The sequence below is a fragment of the Dichotomopilus funicola genome (assembly GCF_033296635.1).
Source record: "Dichotomopilus funicola strain CBS 141.50 unplaced genomic scaffold C8A04scaffold_47, whole genome shotgun sequence".
NCBI classification, from domain to species: Eukaryota; Fungi; Ascomycota; class Sordariomycetes; order Sordariales; family Chaetomiaceae; genus Dichotomopilus; species Dichotomopilus funicola.
Genome location: NW_026944068.1, coordinates 1 through 15,972, shown reverse-complemented (window position 1 = coordinate 15,972; position 15,972 = coordinate 1). Strand labels below are relative to the sequence as shown.

General features: G+C 53.3%; 6 protein-coding genes across 6 annotated transcripts; 4 read left to right on the top strand and 2 right to left on the bottom strand.

Moving 5' to 3' along the window:
• Positions 1-934: 934 nt before the first annotated feature.
• Positions 935-1,989, bottom strand: C8A04DRAFT_13401 (uncharacterized protein; the record flags this gene model as incomplete). The annotated part of the gene is made up of 5 exons (XM_062777695.1): positions 935-1,036; positions 1,092-1,375; positions 1,424-1,517; positions 1,571-1,638; positions 1,692-1,989. The coding sequence occupies 5 exons, from the start codon at positions 1,987-1,989 to the stop codon at positions 935-937; spliced, it is 846 nt and encodes a 281-aa protein (XP_062635554.1).
• A 1,026-nt stretch (positions 1,990-3,015) lies between these two features.
• Positions 3,016-4,725, top strand: C8A04DRAFT_13383 (uncharacterized protein; the record flags this gene model as incomplete). The annotated part of the gene is made up of 1 exon (XM_062777687.1): positions 3,016-4,725. The coding sequence occupies one exon, from the start codon at positions 3,016-3,018 to the stop codon at positions 4,723-4,725; it is 1,710 nt and encodes a 569-aa protein (XP_062635553.1).
• A 1,299-nt stretch (positions 4,726-6,024) lies between these two features.
• C8A04DRAFT_13434 (P-loop containing nucleoside triphosphate hydrolase protein) lies at positions 6,025-8,370 on the top strand (the record flags this gene model as incomplete). The annotated part of the gene is made up of 1 exon (XM_062777709.1): positions 6,025-8,370. A coding segment is annotated over one exon (2,346 nt), but the record flags the coding sequence as incomplete, so codon positions are not given.
• Positions 8,371-9,330: 960 nt separating this feature from the next.
• Positions 9,331-9,993, top strand: C8A04DRAFT_30136 (uncharacterized protein; the record flags this gene model as incomplete). Its single annotated transcript, XM_062781266.1, has 1 exon — positions 9,331-9,993. The coding sequence occupies one exon, from the start codon at positions 9,331-9,333 to the stop codon at positions 9,991-9,993; it is 663 nt and encodes a 220-aa protein (XP_062635551.1).
• A 402-nt stretch (positions 9,994-10,395) lies between these two features.
• Positions 10,396-11,772, top strand: C8A04DRAFT_30135 (uncharacterized protein; the record flags this gene model as incomplete). The annotated part of the gene is made up of 1 exon (XM_062781265.1): positions 10,396-11,772. One exon carries the CDS (start codon positions 10,396-10,398, stop codon positions 11,770-11,772), a length of 1,377 nt encoding a protein of 458 aa, XP_062635550.1.
• A 774-nt stretch (positions 11,773-12,546) lies between these two features.
• C8A04DRAFT_13389 (uncharacterized protein) lies at positions 12,547-13,818 on the bottom strand (the record flags this gene model as incomplete). Its single annotated transcript, XM_062777691.1, has 3 exons — positions 12,547-12,736; positions 12,792-13,581; positions 13,728-13,818. The coding sequence occupies 3 exons, from the start codon at positions 13,816-13,818 to the stop codon at positions 12,547-12,549; spliced, it is 1,071 nt and encodes a 356-aa protein (XP_062635549.1).
• Between the last annotated feature and the right edge of the window lie 2,154 nt (positions 13,819-15,972).

Below are 15,972 nucleotides of genomic sequence, written 5' to 3'. Positions count from 1 at the left end.
GGATCTCCGTGTATCGTGATGTGTGGCATTGGATTGGGTTGGACTCTGAGGACCAGCCGCGACTCCGAAGTGAAGTGTATCTCTTGCTGGCTCTCGTGAGGGGGTGTTATTTGATACTGGACTTTCATTTGGAATCTGTTGCTGGCGTGGCTGACCTTGCTCAGTACGTGATCGCGAGATCCATTTAACTACGAGGATTAGGAGCAGGCATATGAGAACCGCCAGCAGCCCCATGCTGTGTATTTGGAGGTTTCGATATTGATTTGCAGTATTTTGCAGGAGAGAAACAGTCTGCAAGCTTAGATATTCCGTCCCGGGTGATGCATACATCCCAACCATGCCTTTGTCCTAGAACCCATGAGAGGGTTTCATTATGTGTAAGGAGAGAAGTGGAATGGTTCGACACCCCGGACGATCCTTTGTGACGGAGATTCTAGAACTCACCACTTCTCAGCTTCATCAAAGAGGAGGATGTCGACGCGGAAATTACCCGTGGGCACCCGTGTGGGTATGACCCAAATGCAACCCACAACCCATTTGAGTACCCACATGATTTTGGGTTCATACGGGTTGGGTCTAGAGATACCCAGAAATATGGGTAATTAAGGGTCGGGTTGTATAATAACCGAACTGTAACCATCATTGTACCCATCTCATAGGCTCTCTGGGCACATTCGTTCGACCAATGCTGCGGGATTAGCGCTGCGTGTGTAATCATCGAGAGGAAATCACATCGGCCAGAGTAATTACCTCCGAGCATCCATGCTATCAGGAATACGCGAAGTTACGGCACGGAGAACTTGAGGATAATTAACCAACAGAAACTACATTTCTCAAATGAACACCGGGGTATTATCTAGCTGCTTAATTAAATCCAAATTACCCATCACTCATTACCAAAATCCATCCTCGTGGTGCCATATCATACTATGGCCTACACCCAGAGAGCTAAGAGAGCCGCAGCAAGGCCCAGACCGTTAACAGTCAGACCACTGGCCCCAGCCGTCGCGATCGAGCTTGTCGACGTGCCGTTTGCCTGTTTCTGGGTTAGTAAAATGGATCAAAGGATTTGTGGAATTCGTCGGACATACCGGTGGCCAGGAGGAGTAGGTCGCAGACGAGACAGGCGGGCCCGTGATCGTGGTTGGGTCCCAGCTGCTGTATGAAGTCCCGGAAGCTGCTGTGCTATGGGACGAGTGAGGCCCAGTCGAACATCCGCTGCCCGCCTCCGTAACCGTCACCGTGGTAGCTGCGACCAGAACGGTGGATACGACAGTCTTCGTCACGGTTTCAGCCGGGCAGTGGGAGTCGGTTGTTGGGAAACCGCCCGTGCCGGTGGTTGATCCGGTGGGTTTTGCGCTTGAGGATGGGCCGCCTTCTTGTGAAGTGGATGGGCCACCTTCATGTGAAGTGGATGGGCCACCTTCATGTGAAGTGGATGGGGTGCCAGCCGTGGATGTTGGCTGCTTTGATGTAATAGCATCCTGCGGTAACCCGCAGTCCTCTAGACTTTGGCCCTTCGAAATGGTCAGTCGGGGAGTTTAGAGGGACATCAGTTGACTGAACTTACATCCTCACAGCACCAAACCCTCCCTCCGAATTCTTGCCAAGCACAGTAGAAGCCCTTGTCACACGCTCCTGTAAACATGTCAGTCGACTCTTCTCGATGGTATTGCACCACAATTACTTACGGCCGGATCCGTTTTCGCAGCACGACTGTCCCAAATCCACCTTGTTGTAGCAAAACAAGGAAAGACCGGTGGATGCCTGGCAAGACTCCCAATTCGCACCGCATGCGTTTTCGCAGGTTGTGCCACTCCCACAGGAGCCAAACTCGGGATGGTATCCTGGTGGTGTTGACTGACGACGGTAAACACCGTTCGCAGCGAAATTGGCTTCTAGGGCATTCCATCTTGAGAATTTGACGTCGTGGGCTGACCCCAGGGCCAGAAGGTGGAGTGCCACTCCCACAATTCCGGATCTTTGCATTTTGGCGTTGATGCTTCCGGCCCTCACTCAAAATGATGAACCAAAAGTTGAATTAAAAGCCGATTACAGAGGTCTGAGCCGGGAATTGGCTTTCAAGAACAGGAAGGAACCTTCTTTCCCGACCGGGTGTCCTCCATACTTTGAGGGAACCCCAGGCCACGGCCGCGTTGCCCCGTTCCTGGCCCAAGCCATCGTTCCTGCCGTTTCCGGCCGGCGCAAGCCCGTGGCGCGATGTGATGGGCTGGAACAGAAAAAAATCGACAATCTCGAACCTGGTAGCAGCCAGCCCCGAATTTTGCAACCCCGCTAGAACCCGAGCCAACCACATTCCCGCAGCTCCAATTGTGGTGAGCTATGAGCTGTCGCTCCCCCCGCCCCCTCGTTGAGCGGTGAGTTGTCCATCCACCCAAGGCTGGCGCATCGGGCCCCGCCTACCCGGCCCTGCAGGAAAAGTTAACCTCGTTGGGCACGCAGCCGTCGGGCTACCAGCCACTCAATGCGGAACTGCGACTGGATTTTATCGTCGATGCCCAATCACGACGCTGGCGCATGCGACTCATTGACAGCCGTCACCACTTCGAACCCTCTCATCAGCGTTCGTCATTGCGCATTGCGGACTGGGCGTTGCATCGAGGCCGCATTGGGCCGCAGATGTCACACTTGCGCGTTGTCAATACCGGAAGACAAGAAAAGTTTGACTCAGTTGGAGCCCGCTGGTTGGAGAATTGGTGATGGCCTTTAGGCATGGCGTCGGCAATTGTCGTCGCTTTGCAGACAGCCCTGTCTGCACTTGTTGACCCTTACCCCCATGCCATTCTGAATATCTCCAAACCCATGTCGAGTCCGGCGGCCCTCATGCAAACGCTGGCTTTTCCTGTCCGGCATCTCTTCTTCTACGACTTCACTTGACCTTCAAACCTCTCCAGTACTTCTTTCCCTTTGATTGTGAAAAGAGTCGTCAAGTCTCGAATACAATACTCTGAATAACAACAATCGAGAAACCCCCCTGAGAGGGACACCGCCACGATGGGGTACTTCGTGGGTGTTACGAGCACCGGCTTCGTCGGCAGCGGTGAGATGAGCGCGGTGACCTCGTTCCAACCATGCCACATCTTCGGTGACCAGATGCTCATCGGCGCGGGCATCCGAATCGGATTCTACCTGCTCTACGCCGCTGCTATTCTTGCTGTCTTGTTCGGCGTCGACAAGCAGTTCCGATTCTGGCACGGCGCATGGGGCATTTTGACTCTATCTCTCTTCACGGCCATGTTCCTGAACGTGGTGGACTACAACCTCATTATCATCGACTACGCCGTCCTGATTCAGCTCGTTCTCTGGTACCCGGTATACTTCGTGCTGACCGTCTTGTTCCGCCAAGCGCTCGTTGTGGACGGTAAAGACCAGCCAAAGGCCGATGCCGAGTACCAAGAACGACTGCAGCGTTATCGGCGGGCAATTGTAACGGATCTCGACGTTGCGCGCGCCCGCGCCTATGCGGATGTTCTCAAAGCATTTGCTCTCCATGCCGCAGCGGAAGAGGCAGAGCGGGACCACGATTCCGCACAGGCCGCTCTCAGCCATGCTGTTCAACACTATGTCTCACACTGGCATGAGCAAGTCGAGCTCGACGACGGCCGGCACAGCGAGGATGTTCAGATCGACGGCGGCGCCGTTACCACAGTCTACAACACCGAGCTGATCGAAGAAATCGCCGCTGCCCCGACCCGCGCCGACATTGACAAACTCCGCGATCTCTACGTCGCCGCCCTAGTCCACTCGCAGCAATCCATCTCCGAGGCCCGGGCCACCGAACAAGAAGTGGCTCTCATCGCCTCTGAAGAACTGCGCATCAAACGCCGCGCCAGAGCTCCGAAGCAATCACTTCGCCATTTCCTCCTCACCACGAGCTACAAAGACCAGCTGACCGCGGCCATCGGCCTGCTGATCTGGTCCGCCTTCATGTTCGGCACGGCCGCGCTCAACTGGCCCCTCCTACACAACGGCAACAAGTCCTCGGGCGCCTGCGACAACGTACCCACCGTGTACTTCGTCTTCGCCCCGAAAAAGCCCTTCGCAGACGCCGGCTTCACCACCTTCTTGCGCGTCTGGACAGTCGGCGTCTGCCTCGTAGCCGTGGTCACCACCGCCCTGGGCCTCTTCATCCTGGTCGTCAGCGTCATCGGCCCCGCCGCCGTCGGTCTCCGGCCGTGGACCAAGCGAAAGCCCCACAACAACGACAGCACGGCTGAAGCAGAGGAAGGCCCCGCGACAGCGTACGCACAAGATCCACGCGCTTCGAGGGGGTTTTCCCAAAAGGCGCGCGGCCGGCATACACAGGAGATCCTCGCGTGTCTGCACCACAGCGAGACACGTTCATTTCAGCACCGGTACCGTAGCCGGACGACGGCGCCTGCGCGGTTTAGTCTATGGAATTTCCCCTGGGCTGTGCTGCTCGCGGTGTTGTTGGTGATCACGATTGTGTGTGCTGAATTGACCGTCTCACGGCAAGGCCCGAATAACAACACGCCGCTGGACTTTGCGCGGCCGCCACTTCATGAGACGTCGGAGATTCTGGCGTTTTTAGTGGGGTTGTATTCGCTGATTTTGACGCTGTTGAGTGTTATTGGGGCGTTTGGCGCGGCCTTCTTGCGGAACCGACGTCGCAAGAACCGGACGGAGGGTGGGGCTCAGCAGGGAGAGAAGGGGAAGGGACAGCAGCCTGGGGTTGCGTACTAGATAATTAAGATTTGGGAAATAATGATGTGGTTTTGGTGTTGGGTTTGGTTTATTGGGGGTGTTCATGATGATGAAGATTATGACGGATTGCGCTTGTAGTTTCTTGGAGATTTGAACGAGGGGAATGGGCATGACTTACGATTGAACTTTCTTGGATATGCGACATATTATTAGATACCACTTGAATTAACTACATTCGCTTAAGTACTATGTACATGATTGACGCTCCGTTGGACTTCCGTTTCATTTAGTAACTCGGTACTAATTACGCGCTCAGTTTCGTAACTACTTCAGCCTCTAGAAACAGCTCGTGTTCTCACGACGCGTTCGACGTTCAACAAACTTAGTAGCTACGGTTGAGAGAGGTCAAAATAAACACCCAGCACGTTTTTGCGGCTTCAACCTATTTTGACTGATCCAATGTTTGACCTGCATGGAAACTCTGAGTGCAGTTTGACAATCCTTACAGAGAATTACAATAATTATGAGCTGTTTCCCCCTAAAAACGTGTCATTCAGCCCCATCGTCTGGCAATTATTTAGTCCCAGCTAGTATCGGATAATACACAACTGAGCAATAAACACGCTACGAGTAGAGTTAACAATACAGCTGTTCATCGGTCTGAATAGCGTGTTTCGGACCCTATAAAAGTCTTTGCAAAGTGATAATTTCTCTTGGCCTCGACAACGCGTTGTTACCTGGCGCTCCTTCCCATTCATGTGCTCTTGTCCCTCTCGGAAACGCGTCCCTGAATTCTTTTGGGAAGGAAGGCATGACTGAGGCAACAAACCTACCCGGCCGCAATAGTACTGATACTTTTCTTTTCGCTCGCGGTCGCTGCTTCCGATTTCCTCTTCAACCACAAACCAAGCAGCCAAGGTACGTACAAGCTCACAACCCTCAATGGCGCCCTCCCCCGCGCGCGATGTGTTTCATATGGGTTCTAGATTCTCCTTGATGCCCTTAATATCACCAAGTGCCTTTGGACTTCCTTTCCGCCGCGAAGGGTGCCACGGGGCGAAATAGGCGAAGTCGCCGTACCCCGCGAGTGACCGGTTTCGAAAATCGAGACGCGATGGGCACCGGGAACTTTGTGTCTTTTTGGCTCAGCCCAGCATTTGAAAACATCTCGCCAGTGGCCGGATTTGCTGCCCTTGGGCATACACTTCCATTGTTTCAGAATGGAGTGTAAATTTACTAACACCATTTCTTCACATATTCAACAGCGACCGTCATTTTAAAACGACAAAAAAAAACCACCCAACCCCGACCAACAGCTTCGGCTGTTTTTACGACCCCATGGCTCCTGCTGTGTCTCGCCTTCTCGCCTTCGCGGGCGTTGAAGAGTTTGCCCGTCGCCACCGCGGTGGCACGGAAGCTGAATTCCTCGGAAATCAGAAGTTGGTTGAGGAGACCAACAAGCGGAACCTCCAGTTCCAATCCTGGTTCGTTTCGACGACCAGGAAGACAAGCAAGCGCGTCGAGTACCTCGTCGTGGTCCGTCCTGGCCAGGGCGGCGAGGGCTCGATACCGCAACTGGGGGAGCCCGCGAAGCTCCGAGTCGCCTTGGGCGACGATAACTTCACCCGTTTCTGGGACGCTCGTCGTCTCGAGACCCCGGCCACCGCTCTCCGAGCTGCCGCCAACCCCTCCGAGAAACTCACCTATTTCAAGGTGACTTCGCCGATCGCCGACGCCCACCAGGGTGTTCGGACCCTCCTCGACTTTCCGGCCGCCGAGGCCGATGACAACACCGACGACACCGCCGACACCACCTCTTGCGACCGCGAGGTCGCCCTCACCAATGAGAACTCGGTTCTCGTCAACTTCCTCCTCGTCGCCTCCGAGGCGACCAAGAACTCCGAACTCGGCGCGCTCGACCATTTGTGGGGCCGCTTCGCCAACGCCAGCGAGCAGCAGACGCTCGCTTTCAAGTATTTCGTCACGTTGCGTGACCCGGAGTTCTTTGTCGACCTCCACCAGCAGATCCCGCACCTGAAAGGTGCCATGGATGATCCGACCTGGCCCGGATCTCCATTGGAAAAGAAGTTTGCGCGGCTCAACCCGCAGCAGAAGGCCGCCTACCTAGAGGGGTTTCGCCGCCTCGAGTGTGGCATTTGCATTCTCCCTGGTGGCCCCGGAGCGGGTAAAACCCACTTCAACATTTTCACGATCGCCATGGCGCAGTCTCAACCACTGCCCAGACCGGTCATGATCAAGGGGAAGCCCACCAGGCGCTATGCCAAGGTTCTCTTCATCGTCGACATGAACGCCCCAGTCGACGACGTGGCCAACCGCATGGTTGCCACCTACAAGGAGCTCGGCATGAACAAGGTTTGCATCCGCATGAAGGGGTGGGGTTCCGAGATTTCTTCCAGCGACAGGCTGAACTCAGTGGAGGACGCGGGTTCCGGTGACGTGGTGCCGGTCGACTTCAGCAAGGGCTTTCTCGAGACGGCCAAGCTCATGGGGACTGACGACCCCCGACGCACCTGCCAAGCGCTCACTCTCGACGAGGCGGCGTGGGAGCACTACGACAAGTTCAAGAGCACTCAGTACGAGGGCTTGACTGAATACCTCAACACCGACCTCTGGGAAGAGGCTGAGATTGTCCCCTTCCGTTTCCGGTGCCTGCTCTATCACCTTTACCGCGACACGCTCGAAAATGCCGACTTCATCGCCACCACTCCGGTTGCTGCCAGCAACCACTTCAAGGGCATGTTCAAGCCCGACCTGGTGTACTTTGACGAAGCGCCTCACGCTCGCGAACTCACCAACCTTATCGCGATCGCCAACTTTGAGCCCATCGCGTACATTTTCTGCGGCGATCATCGCCAAACTATCCCTTTCGTCGGATCTGCTGGGGATGATGATGAGAACCCGTTCAAGCAGCAGATGCAGACCTCGATGATGGAGCGCGCCGCTGCTGCCGGCGTCATTCATTACGAACTTCTCATGAACCATCGCGCCTTTGGCGGCTTGGAGCAACTCGCTTCCGTCATGTGGTACGACGGCAAGATGATCAGTGGCAACGAGAGCACCCCGGCCTCCGTCACGCACATGCTGAGCTATCTCGGCCAGTTCAAGGACGGAAAACCCTGCACCACCCCGCGCCTTCTCGTCCACTTGAAGAACTGTGGTCCCGAGAGCCGCGACGGCACTTCCGCCTGGAACCCTAGTCACATGACTTGGGTCATGGAGCGCATCAACGAGTTGCTCCTCGACCACGAGTTTAAGCATGCAGAGCGCGACCAACCAGGCACCATCCTCGTCATCTCTCCGTACAAGAAAGCCTTCCATGAGTACAAGAAGGAAATCAAGAAGCTTCCCGCTTGGGCCCAGAAGCGCGTCGAGACGCGTACCGTCGACGTCGTCCAAGGCCATGAAGCCGATTTCGTGTTCCTCGACTTGGTCAAAGACAGATCGACCAAGTTCCTCGACAATCCTAACCGGCTTTGCGTTGCTCTGACCCGCGCCCGAATTGGCGAAATTGTCATGATGCACCCCAACATGGTTCATTCTGCCACGTTCAAGCGGAACTCTGAGAACCTGCGCCCGATCCATGAGCTGTGCAGCAAGGCCGGCCAAGTCGTTCATGTCGACCCTGCTACTTCTTCTCGCGTCGCGCTTCCACTAGTGACGCCCGAGACCATTCAAGTCTGCCTTGTTGCTGAGTCCAACAGCAACAACCCCACACCCGTTCGCTCGAACCGATCTTCTTCCATTCATTCCAAGGTCACTTCATCGGCCCGTTCTATTGTTGCCGTTTCCCAGAAAGCCCCTTCGAACAGCGCTGCTGCCTCCGGTTCAACCAAAATGATTGGCTGCGAACTTCATCTGTCGAGGCACGCACCTAGCAACACGGGCAAGTCTACTTCCGAGGTTGGCGATCAGGTGGAGGTTGACAAAACTTCCACACTTTCTCGCGCATCGGCTCTCAGCAAGATCACTCTCAACCATGAAATCGAGGACCACAACAATTTCGAGCAAGTCGATGACTCCACCGACTACAATGACGCCAACAGCAACAACTCGGGTGTCGCCAACATCGATGACGGTGCTGCTTGGTGGGCCGCCGTGATGGGCACACCTGCGGTCCCGAACACCACACCCCCTCCTTCCTTTTCGGAAGTTCCTATCGCGGCCGAAATTTCTACCGCCCCCGACGAGGATCATGCTTCCATCGCTTGTGGCGCGTCCATCGTTTCCGACGCGTCCTTTGGTTCTGGCGCTTCTGGCCTGTCTTTCAGGACCGACACTGCCAACTCAGGTATCGCTAGCATCGACGACACCAATAGCTGGTGGGCTGCTCTTATGGGAATGACCGCAGCGACCGACCCCCCCAACGTTACTGCGGTCTCCCCCGAGCTGCAGATTGCCGCGGAAATGTCGGAAGAGCTCGAGAGCCTTGGCAACCCCGAGGACGTTGAACAAATTTAGGGACTCGAGACCATTGAGGAGGTCGACGAGATTGAGGAGAATGAAGCTGTTCAGAAAATCGAGAACGACCATACCTGCGAAACCGCCACGATCGCCAACCCTCCTGTCACCAAAAGTACTGATATCCCGACTGGCTCTCCCAAGATCACAGCCGCTGAGCCAAAGATGGCTAACATTGACGATACTGAGGCCTGGTGGGCTGCTGCTGTCAGCACTTCTACCATCACGAAAACTTCCAACATCTCAGAAGTATCTCCCGATGTTCACATTACCACCGAATTGTCTGAAAACATTGAGAACAAGTCAGAGACCATCGAGAGCGGCGAAGCCTGCGACAATGCAGCAAATGTGGCTTCCACTGTCGCTTCCACTGTCGCTTCCACTGTCGCCAACACTGTCGACGTCCAGACCTTTGACCCAGAGGTCAAGTCCGCCGAAAATGGAGTCGCTGACATTGACAATGCCAATGGCTGGTGGGCTTCCATGATGAATCGTTCTACCGCCTTGAATAACACCACCACGGCCTCTGTTACGTCTCCAAAGAACGATGTCATCACCAACTCCACGAAGATCAACGACAACACTTCTCAAAGCGGTACTTCCATAGCCGCTTCTCCTGTAGAAAAGAGCACCGACGCTCCCAGTCAGATGTGCCATTCCACCGGCATTGATGTCGCTGACATTTCCCCTGTTTCCAAGAATGTCGGCATTACCAATGTTTACTCTACCAAACTCGAGAACAGCGCCGCTGAAACTGCCGCAGCCATCAACGGGTCTCCTTCGGCTGAGGACACCAATAATATTCACGCTGTTTCCGACGACATGTAGACTACTCCCAGCCCCAAGCTGGAGCGCATTGACGCGAACAACACTCATATTACTGCATCGGATGATGCCCAATGTGTAAGTATTTTCGCTGACCGCACTAGCACCCGGTTGCTTCTTGCGATGGAATTAATCGATGCTAACCCATGTGGAACAGGCAAACATCACTAAGAACCACCCTGAATATGCCGCGATCACCTGCTCCTCTCTTGCGGCCAAGGTCGCCGACGATTCTATCACTTCCATAGACCTCCAAACTCCCCGAGCAGCCCCAACAGGGCCGGAGCTCAAGAACCAGCTGCAATCGAGAAAGTTGATTTCAGCACAGCCTGGTGGAACAAGGTGATGGGTGCTTCCACTTCCAAGGCGGCTTCTTCGCCTACTTCCTCCGTTCATGATATACAGATGACCAAAGAGCCCATCTCAGACAGCACAAACAACAACGTTGAGGAGATCACCGGGCAAGAGATGACCGCGGGACCTGGCCCATTCGAAGAACCCGGCATCATCGATGAGATAAGACCTGACATTGCCAGCCAGGCAGGTGTCACCGAAGAGCCCGAGATTCAGGGGACGAAGGCCAACATTCGCAGCATCGATGACGGTGATGGTTGGTGGAACGCCATGATAAATTCCGCTCCTGCCTTCCAAGCCACTTACAAACCCCGACCCCCCAACATTACCGTTCTTTGTGCTCACAACATTACCACTCCTTCCCCTAACAACAGAAACGCGCAGAACGCGACCCGCCCAGAAGCAAACACTGCTCCAGGCAAAACAATTCACATCGACGAAATTGTCGCCGCTTCCCGCAAAATCATCACCGCGCAAAACTCGAGCATCGAGCACAGTTCTGCCACTGAAAACGACATCATGCTCGAGCAGAAATTTGCCGGCAACAACAACTCCGTCATCGTCGAGAAATTTACAACCGAGCAAAATACCACCACCGGAAACGCGACCATGTCTGACTTCAAGCTTACGGCGGACAACAATACCGCCACTGTGGAGCGCAACATGATTGACACTGTCATCATCGCGGAGAACAAGATCATTACCACCGAGACTCCTTCCGTTGATGAGATTATTAAGGCTGCAGAGACTGAAACCCCCAACAACAGCGGAATTGACGACTGCGACGGCTGGTGGAACGCCATGCTCCGTTCTTCGGCCACTAAGACTTCATCCACATCAAAGATCTACTCCACCACCAAACCCTCTTCTATCGCTGGGGTTTCCGACAGCGCGAAAGCTTCTTCCGTCACCGCTGTGGCCATTGATCATGAGCACGAAGACGAGGTTGCGACCCCGAAGTCGCCGACCAAGGATGCTGACAACATTGAGAATGTCGACATCAAGAATGTGATCAACAATCTTGTCAAGCACACCCCAACTGAGACCACTAGCCACGAGAAGAACAAGTCCTTGCACCACGAGAACAAGTCTTCGCATGACGAGAAAATGTACAAGATGAAGTCAGAGATTTTGGAGTGCTTGAAGGAGGACATGATGCAGAAAAAGGACGAGATCTGGAACGAGCTCCGCAATCAAATCGTCCAGGAGCTGCATCAGCAAATTGTCAACGAGATGGAGGAGGAGATGATGAGCAAGCTTGTGAGCCTCGTCAAGCAGATGTATTCCAGCCGCGCGGCCATGGAGAGCATCATTCGCAAGGACGTGGAGAGCAAGGTGTACGGCACAATTAAGGACGAGATGAGCAAGGCGATGCCGGCTGAGACGACGCTCGCCAAATTGAGCGCCATGTTTGCGCCCAAGGACTAAACAACCAGTTGCGCGACCCGAACGTGCTGTTATTTGGAAGGTCATGATGGATTGGAGGACTTTCGAATTGTGGCAACACACTGTATTGTATTTGGTATTGTGATAATTCTTTGATTGCTGGTTTTGCTCTTATTTTGTTGTTCGGTCACCTCGAGGACAGTTTGTGGGATGGATGCCCGTCGGTCTTGATGGGTTCAGGAGAGGAAACTAGGTTCAGTTCCTCATAGTGAACGGGTGAACTCTTGACATTTGACGGAATGGTATTCGTGGATTTTACATCATGTGGTTTTATTCCTTGTTAAGAGGCCACTCTTGCGCAGCTGGCTCCGCCCCGGGCCCAGCACAGAGGGTTAGGTTAAATATACATGGTTTCACCAGTGTATTCCACAGAAGCCGCTTTCGTAAGGATTGATTCCTCTGGCCGGCGGACTCGCCGCGAGCCCGTTGACATTGATCAGCAGGATCGACTACGTGTTTTCCCGGGAGGATCGGGATGAGAACAAACTAGGAGGCAACTGGCTCCTATTGTATGTATCATGCTGGGTTATTGCGATCCATCTTAACGGGTATATGTTCAGCCAAGTGCGTGTAACGAAGGCGGTAGATTGACGACATTAGTTTGTTGGTGAACACAGAACATTTCAATGCTGTGATCTGAACGTTTCCTTACATTCCCTAGCCCGAAGCTGGCTCTTTGGGCTGGCATTACAAGTTTTTACAACAATTAAACCGTGACCTCCCTCCTCACTACTAATTATCGCAGCCCGGAAGTAGTCATACCCCCGAGATGTCGCCTTTCTCAAGTTTGGCGTAGAGTTCCTCATGCGACCGGGCAATAGCCTCCCCAAAATATATTCTTTCCGCTTGGATGGTCAACTGCAACAGCTTGAGAGCTTCCTTGAGATCGGACCTAACCCGCCTAAGCTTATACTTGGCGATGGCAACTTCGAACGCTCCTAGGTACCTGACAATGGTTAGTATATTGGGAAGCTCAAACCAAACTGGTGCTGACTACATACACCTCGCGAGTAAATGACCGTAGCGAATGATGCTGGGTGAGCAGCTCAGTCCGTCTCCTGAAACTGTCTGTAACTCGCTCGAGCGCCGCGTATGACCATGTCCCGGGCCTCTTCAATCGGCCATCATCGCCCAAATAGCACACGGAGTTCATGTAGATTCGAAGAAGAGCTTTCAGGCGCTGTTTGTGAGGGCGACTGAATGGGTGACCAAGGTCACATGCTGGACACTGGCAGGCGAAACCCCAGCGTCCAGAGAGCTCGCGCTGCCGGATCTCGCGAGGTGCAGCACGCATAATGTAAGAAGTCGTGATCTCTTCGCCAGCATTGATATCCCGGTTAGCACGCATTACTAGGTCACCGGTGCCTTCGTTGTCTACCTGGTCGACGTTCGGAATACACGAGTGGTTGATTCGGCAGCCATTCAGAAACAGCTCAGCAGTCAAGCGATTACAATGGGCGATGGTGAAGGCATTTGTATCGATGATATCCTCCAGCTTGAAGATCTCGAGGATAGATTCCCTCTCGTACTTGTTATTCCTCGGGTACCTGGCGTAGACGATCGGACGATAATCTAAGACGGATTTACCCTCCGAGAGCTTCAGGATGTTCTGTCGTGTCTTAAGTGGAAGCATAATGAACCTCCGGTGTCGCTCTACCAGGTCTTCGCCATTCCAGGTTTGGAAAGCGGGAGGATCACGCATGATGTCGGCATTGCGAGGTATGTCCTTGGTCGCAAATACCCCCAGGCCCTTGCCCGGCGAGGTGCGAATTTCAAAAACAGACGAAGACTCTGAGGAAGCACAAATCGTTAGAGTAAGGGTGTCCAGTGGGGGGAGTGTGAGAATATACCGCAGAAACCGCCTAGGCGTTCCCAGGTGTCGCGTTTCCCTTTTCAGGAGTTGAGTAATTAATTACCTTTTCCCAAGCATTGCGTACTCTTACCCAAGTGTTGGCCAGCGCTCCGTGCAAACCTACCCAGCGCTTGGGAAGTTGATTGGAGCTTCAATATTCGCCTCAACCAAGCCATGGCTTCAGAGTGTAGAGTAATCGTCTTGGATAATCGCAACTCTTGTTCTGGTAAATGGAGACAAAAGCTGGTAAGGTTCAATTTTTGCCACATCAACAATGGTTGGGAAGTCGCCCAATTCAGCAACCTTTGTGGCCGCTTTTAATCCACTACCTAGTTACGGCCAACCAGAATTGGAAAATAGATCAGGTCGCTACACAGTACAGTTGTGAGCACAAGTAACTTCCTCTGTGGAAACTCTTTTCCAAGCTAAGATATGGACCCACACAGTATCATTCATTGAACTCCAAACAGTATACTCTTTTTACACTATCCCGGTACGAAATCTCTGCCGGAATATAGTTCTATCGCGATCCGCAACAATGGTACCAGGAAGTGTCATGAGGGGGTTCCAGTGTCCATGACTCATCGCAAACCTCCACATTTCAACCACTCAAAATGGCTCCCAAGTTATCGAAGATCCAGCGAACCGAGCTCGAAAATGTCATCATCAACAAGTTACAGGGCGTTGAAATCTTGACCGACAAGGAAATAGCAAATACGGTTGTTCCGTGTACCACCCGAGCCATCCGGGCCGCACGAGCAAAGATCCTCAAAGACGGTAGAATCGACGGTAACCGAAAGACCGGGCGCCCCAGGGAAGTAACTGAACATATGTGGCTGGCACTCCAGAGCCAACTAGAGCAGAATCCTTGCATGAGTCAACAAGACATGGTAAATTCCCTCCGCAAGAAAGATGCCAGCATCACCGTATCACGATGTACGATCGGTCGGGAACTGAAGCGGCGCAACTGGACGAAGAAGGTGGTGCAAAACATTGCGAAAGAACAAAATCAGGACTTACGTGACGATTACCTTGAGCGACGATCCCATTATAAGCCGGAGCAAATGATATTCATTGATGAAAGCGGCTGCGACCGTAGTCTCGCGATCTTAGGAAGGGGTTATGCTCCGAAGGGAGTAACCCCACTATAGAGGAAGCGATTCCATCGAGGCAAGAGAGTCCAGATGCTTCCAGCTTACACCATGGACGGAGTCATGTATTCTGAGGTGTACGAAGAAAACACCGATGTTCAGGTGGTTGAGGGCTTTCTGGAACGGCTCCTGCCATTCTGTGGCGGATTTCCAGAGCCAAGATCCATCATGTTCATGGACAATGCTTCGTTCCACTTCTTCTCCGCACGGAGCAAGGAGATACTCGTTGAAGTAGGCGTGTTGATAGAGTACCAACCACCGTACTGTCCGGACTTGAACCCGATCGAGTCACTTTTCGGCTCCATCAAGAACCGCATAAGGAAAGGGGCTTACCAAGATGGCGATCTGATTCAGGCCGACTTCAAGTCGTACCTCAGGATGCAGATCCGAATTGTTGGTCGGGACAGAAAGCTAGCAAGGGGTCACTTTAGAGTGGCACAGATACTCATTGATGAACTAGTAGAATGAAGGCTACAGTAACATCGCTATTTGTTTCTCGACTACAGGGTCTCCTTGGGAACATAGAATCTTGCCTTCTAAGGGTGGAATGATGTAGTTAAAAAAATAAGTCATCCGAGGTATCCACTAATGGAACGTACTCGAACTTTACGGGGTCCCAATAAATCTACCTATCCTCCCAGACCCTTCTGGTGGCACGCTAGTAAAAATGAAATAGAGGGAAGGTGAAGAGAGACCTAGAATAAATCACACATCTCGTGAGAAGCCGATAGAAAGAACCCTTCCCGATGCACATCCGATGGATATCATCTGTCCTTGGAGGGCGAAACACACCGGTCGGGCTTCTGATGGCAGCCGGAGCACATGCCGGCCATTGCAAGTAATCCAGGACCTATCCCGTCCCAGACCATAACCATGCCGGTCTAGGTTCCCCGGCTTAATTGAGTATTCGGTAGTCGCTGTTGACATTTTGATACGTCCAATACCGGTAAGTAAGTAGCGGTGGTCGGTTTGGTCAAACGATATACGATATATTTGGGCACCGTCTTCCAATGTCTCGAGGCAGCGCCCCGACGCGGCGTCCCAGATCTTGATGGTGTTATCGACCGAACCGGACACGAGCCGCTGGCCGTTAGGCGAGAACGCGACCGACCAAACCGAGCTGCGATGGCCTTGCAACGTCTGTAGGTAGCTGCCCGATGCGGCGTCCCAGATCTTGAT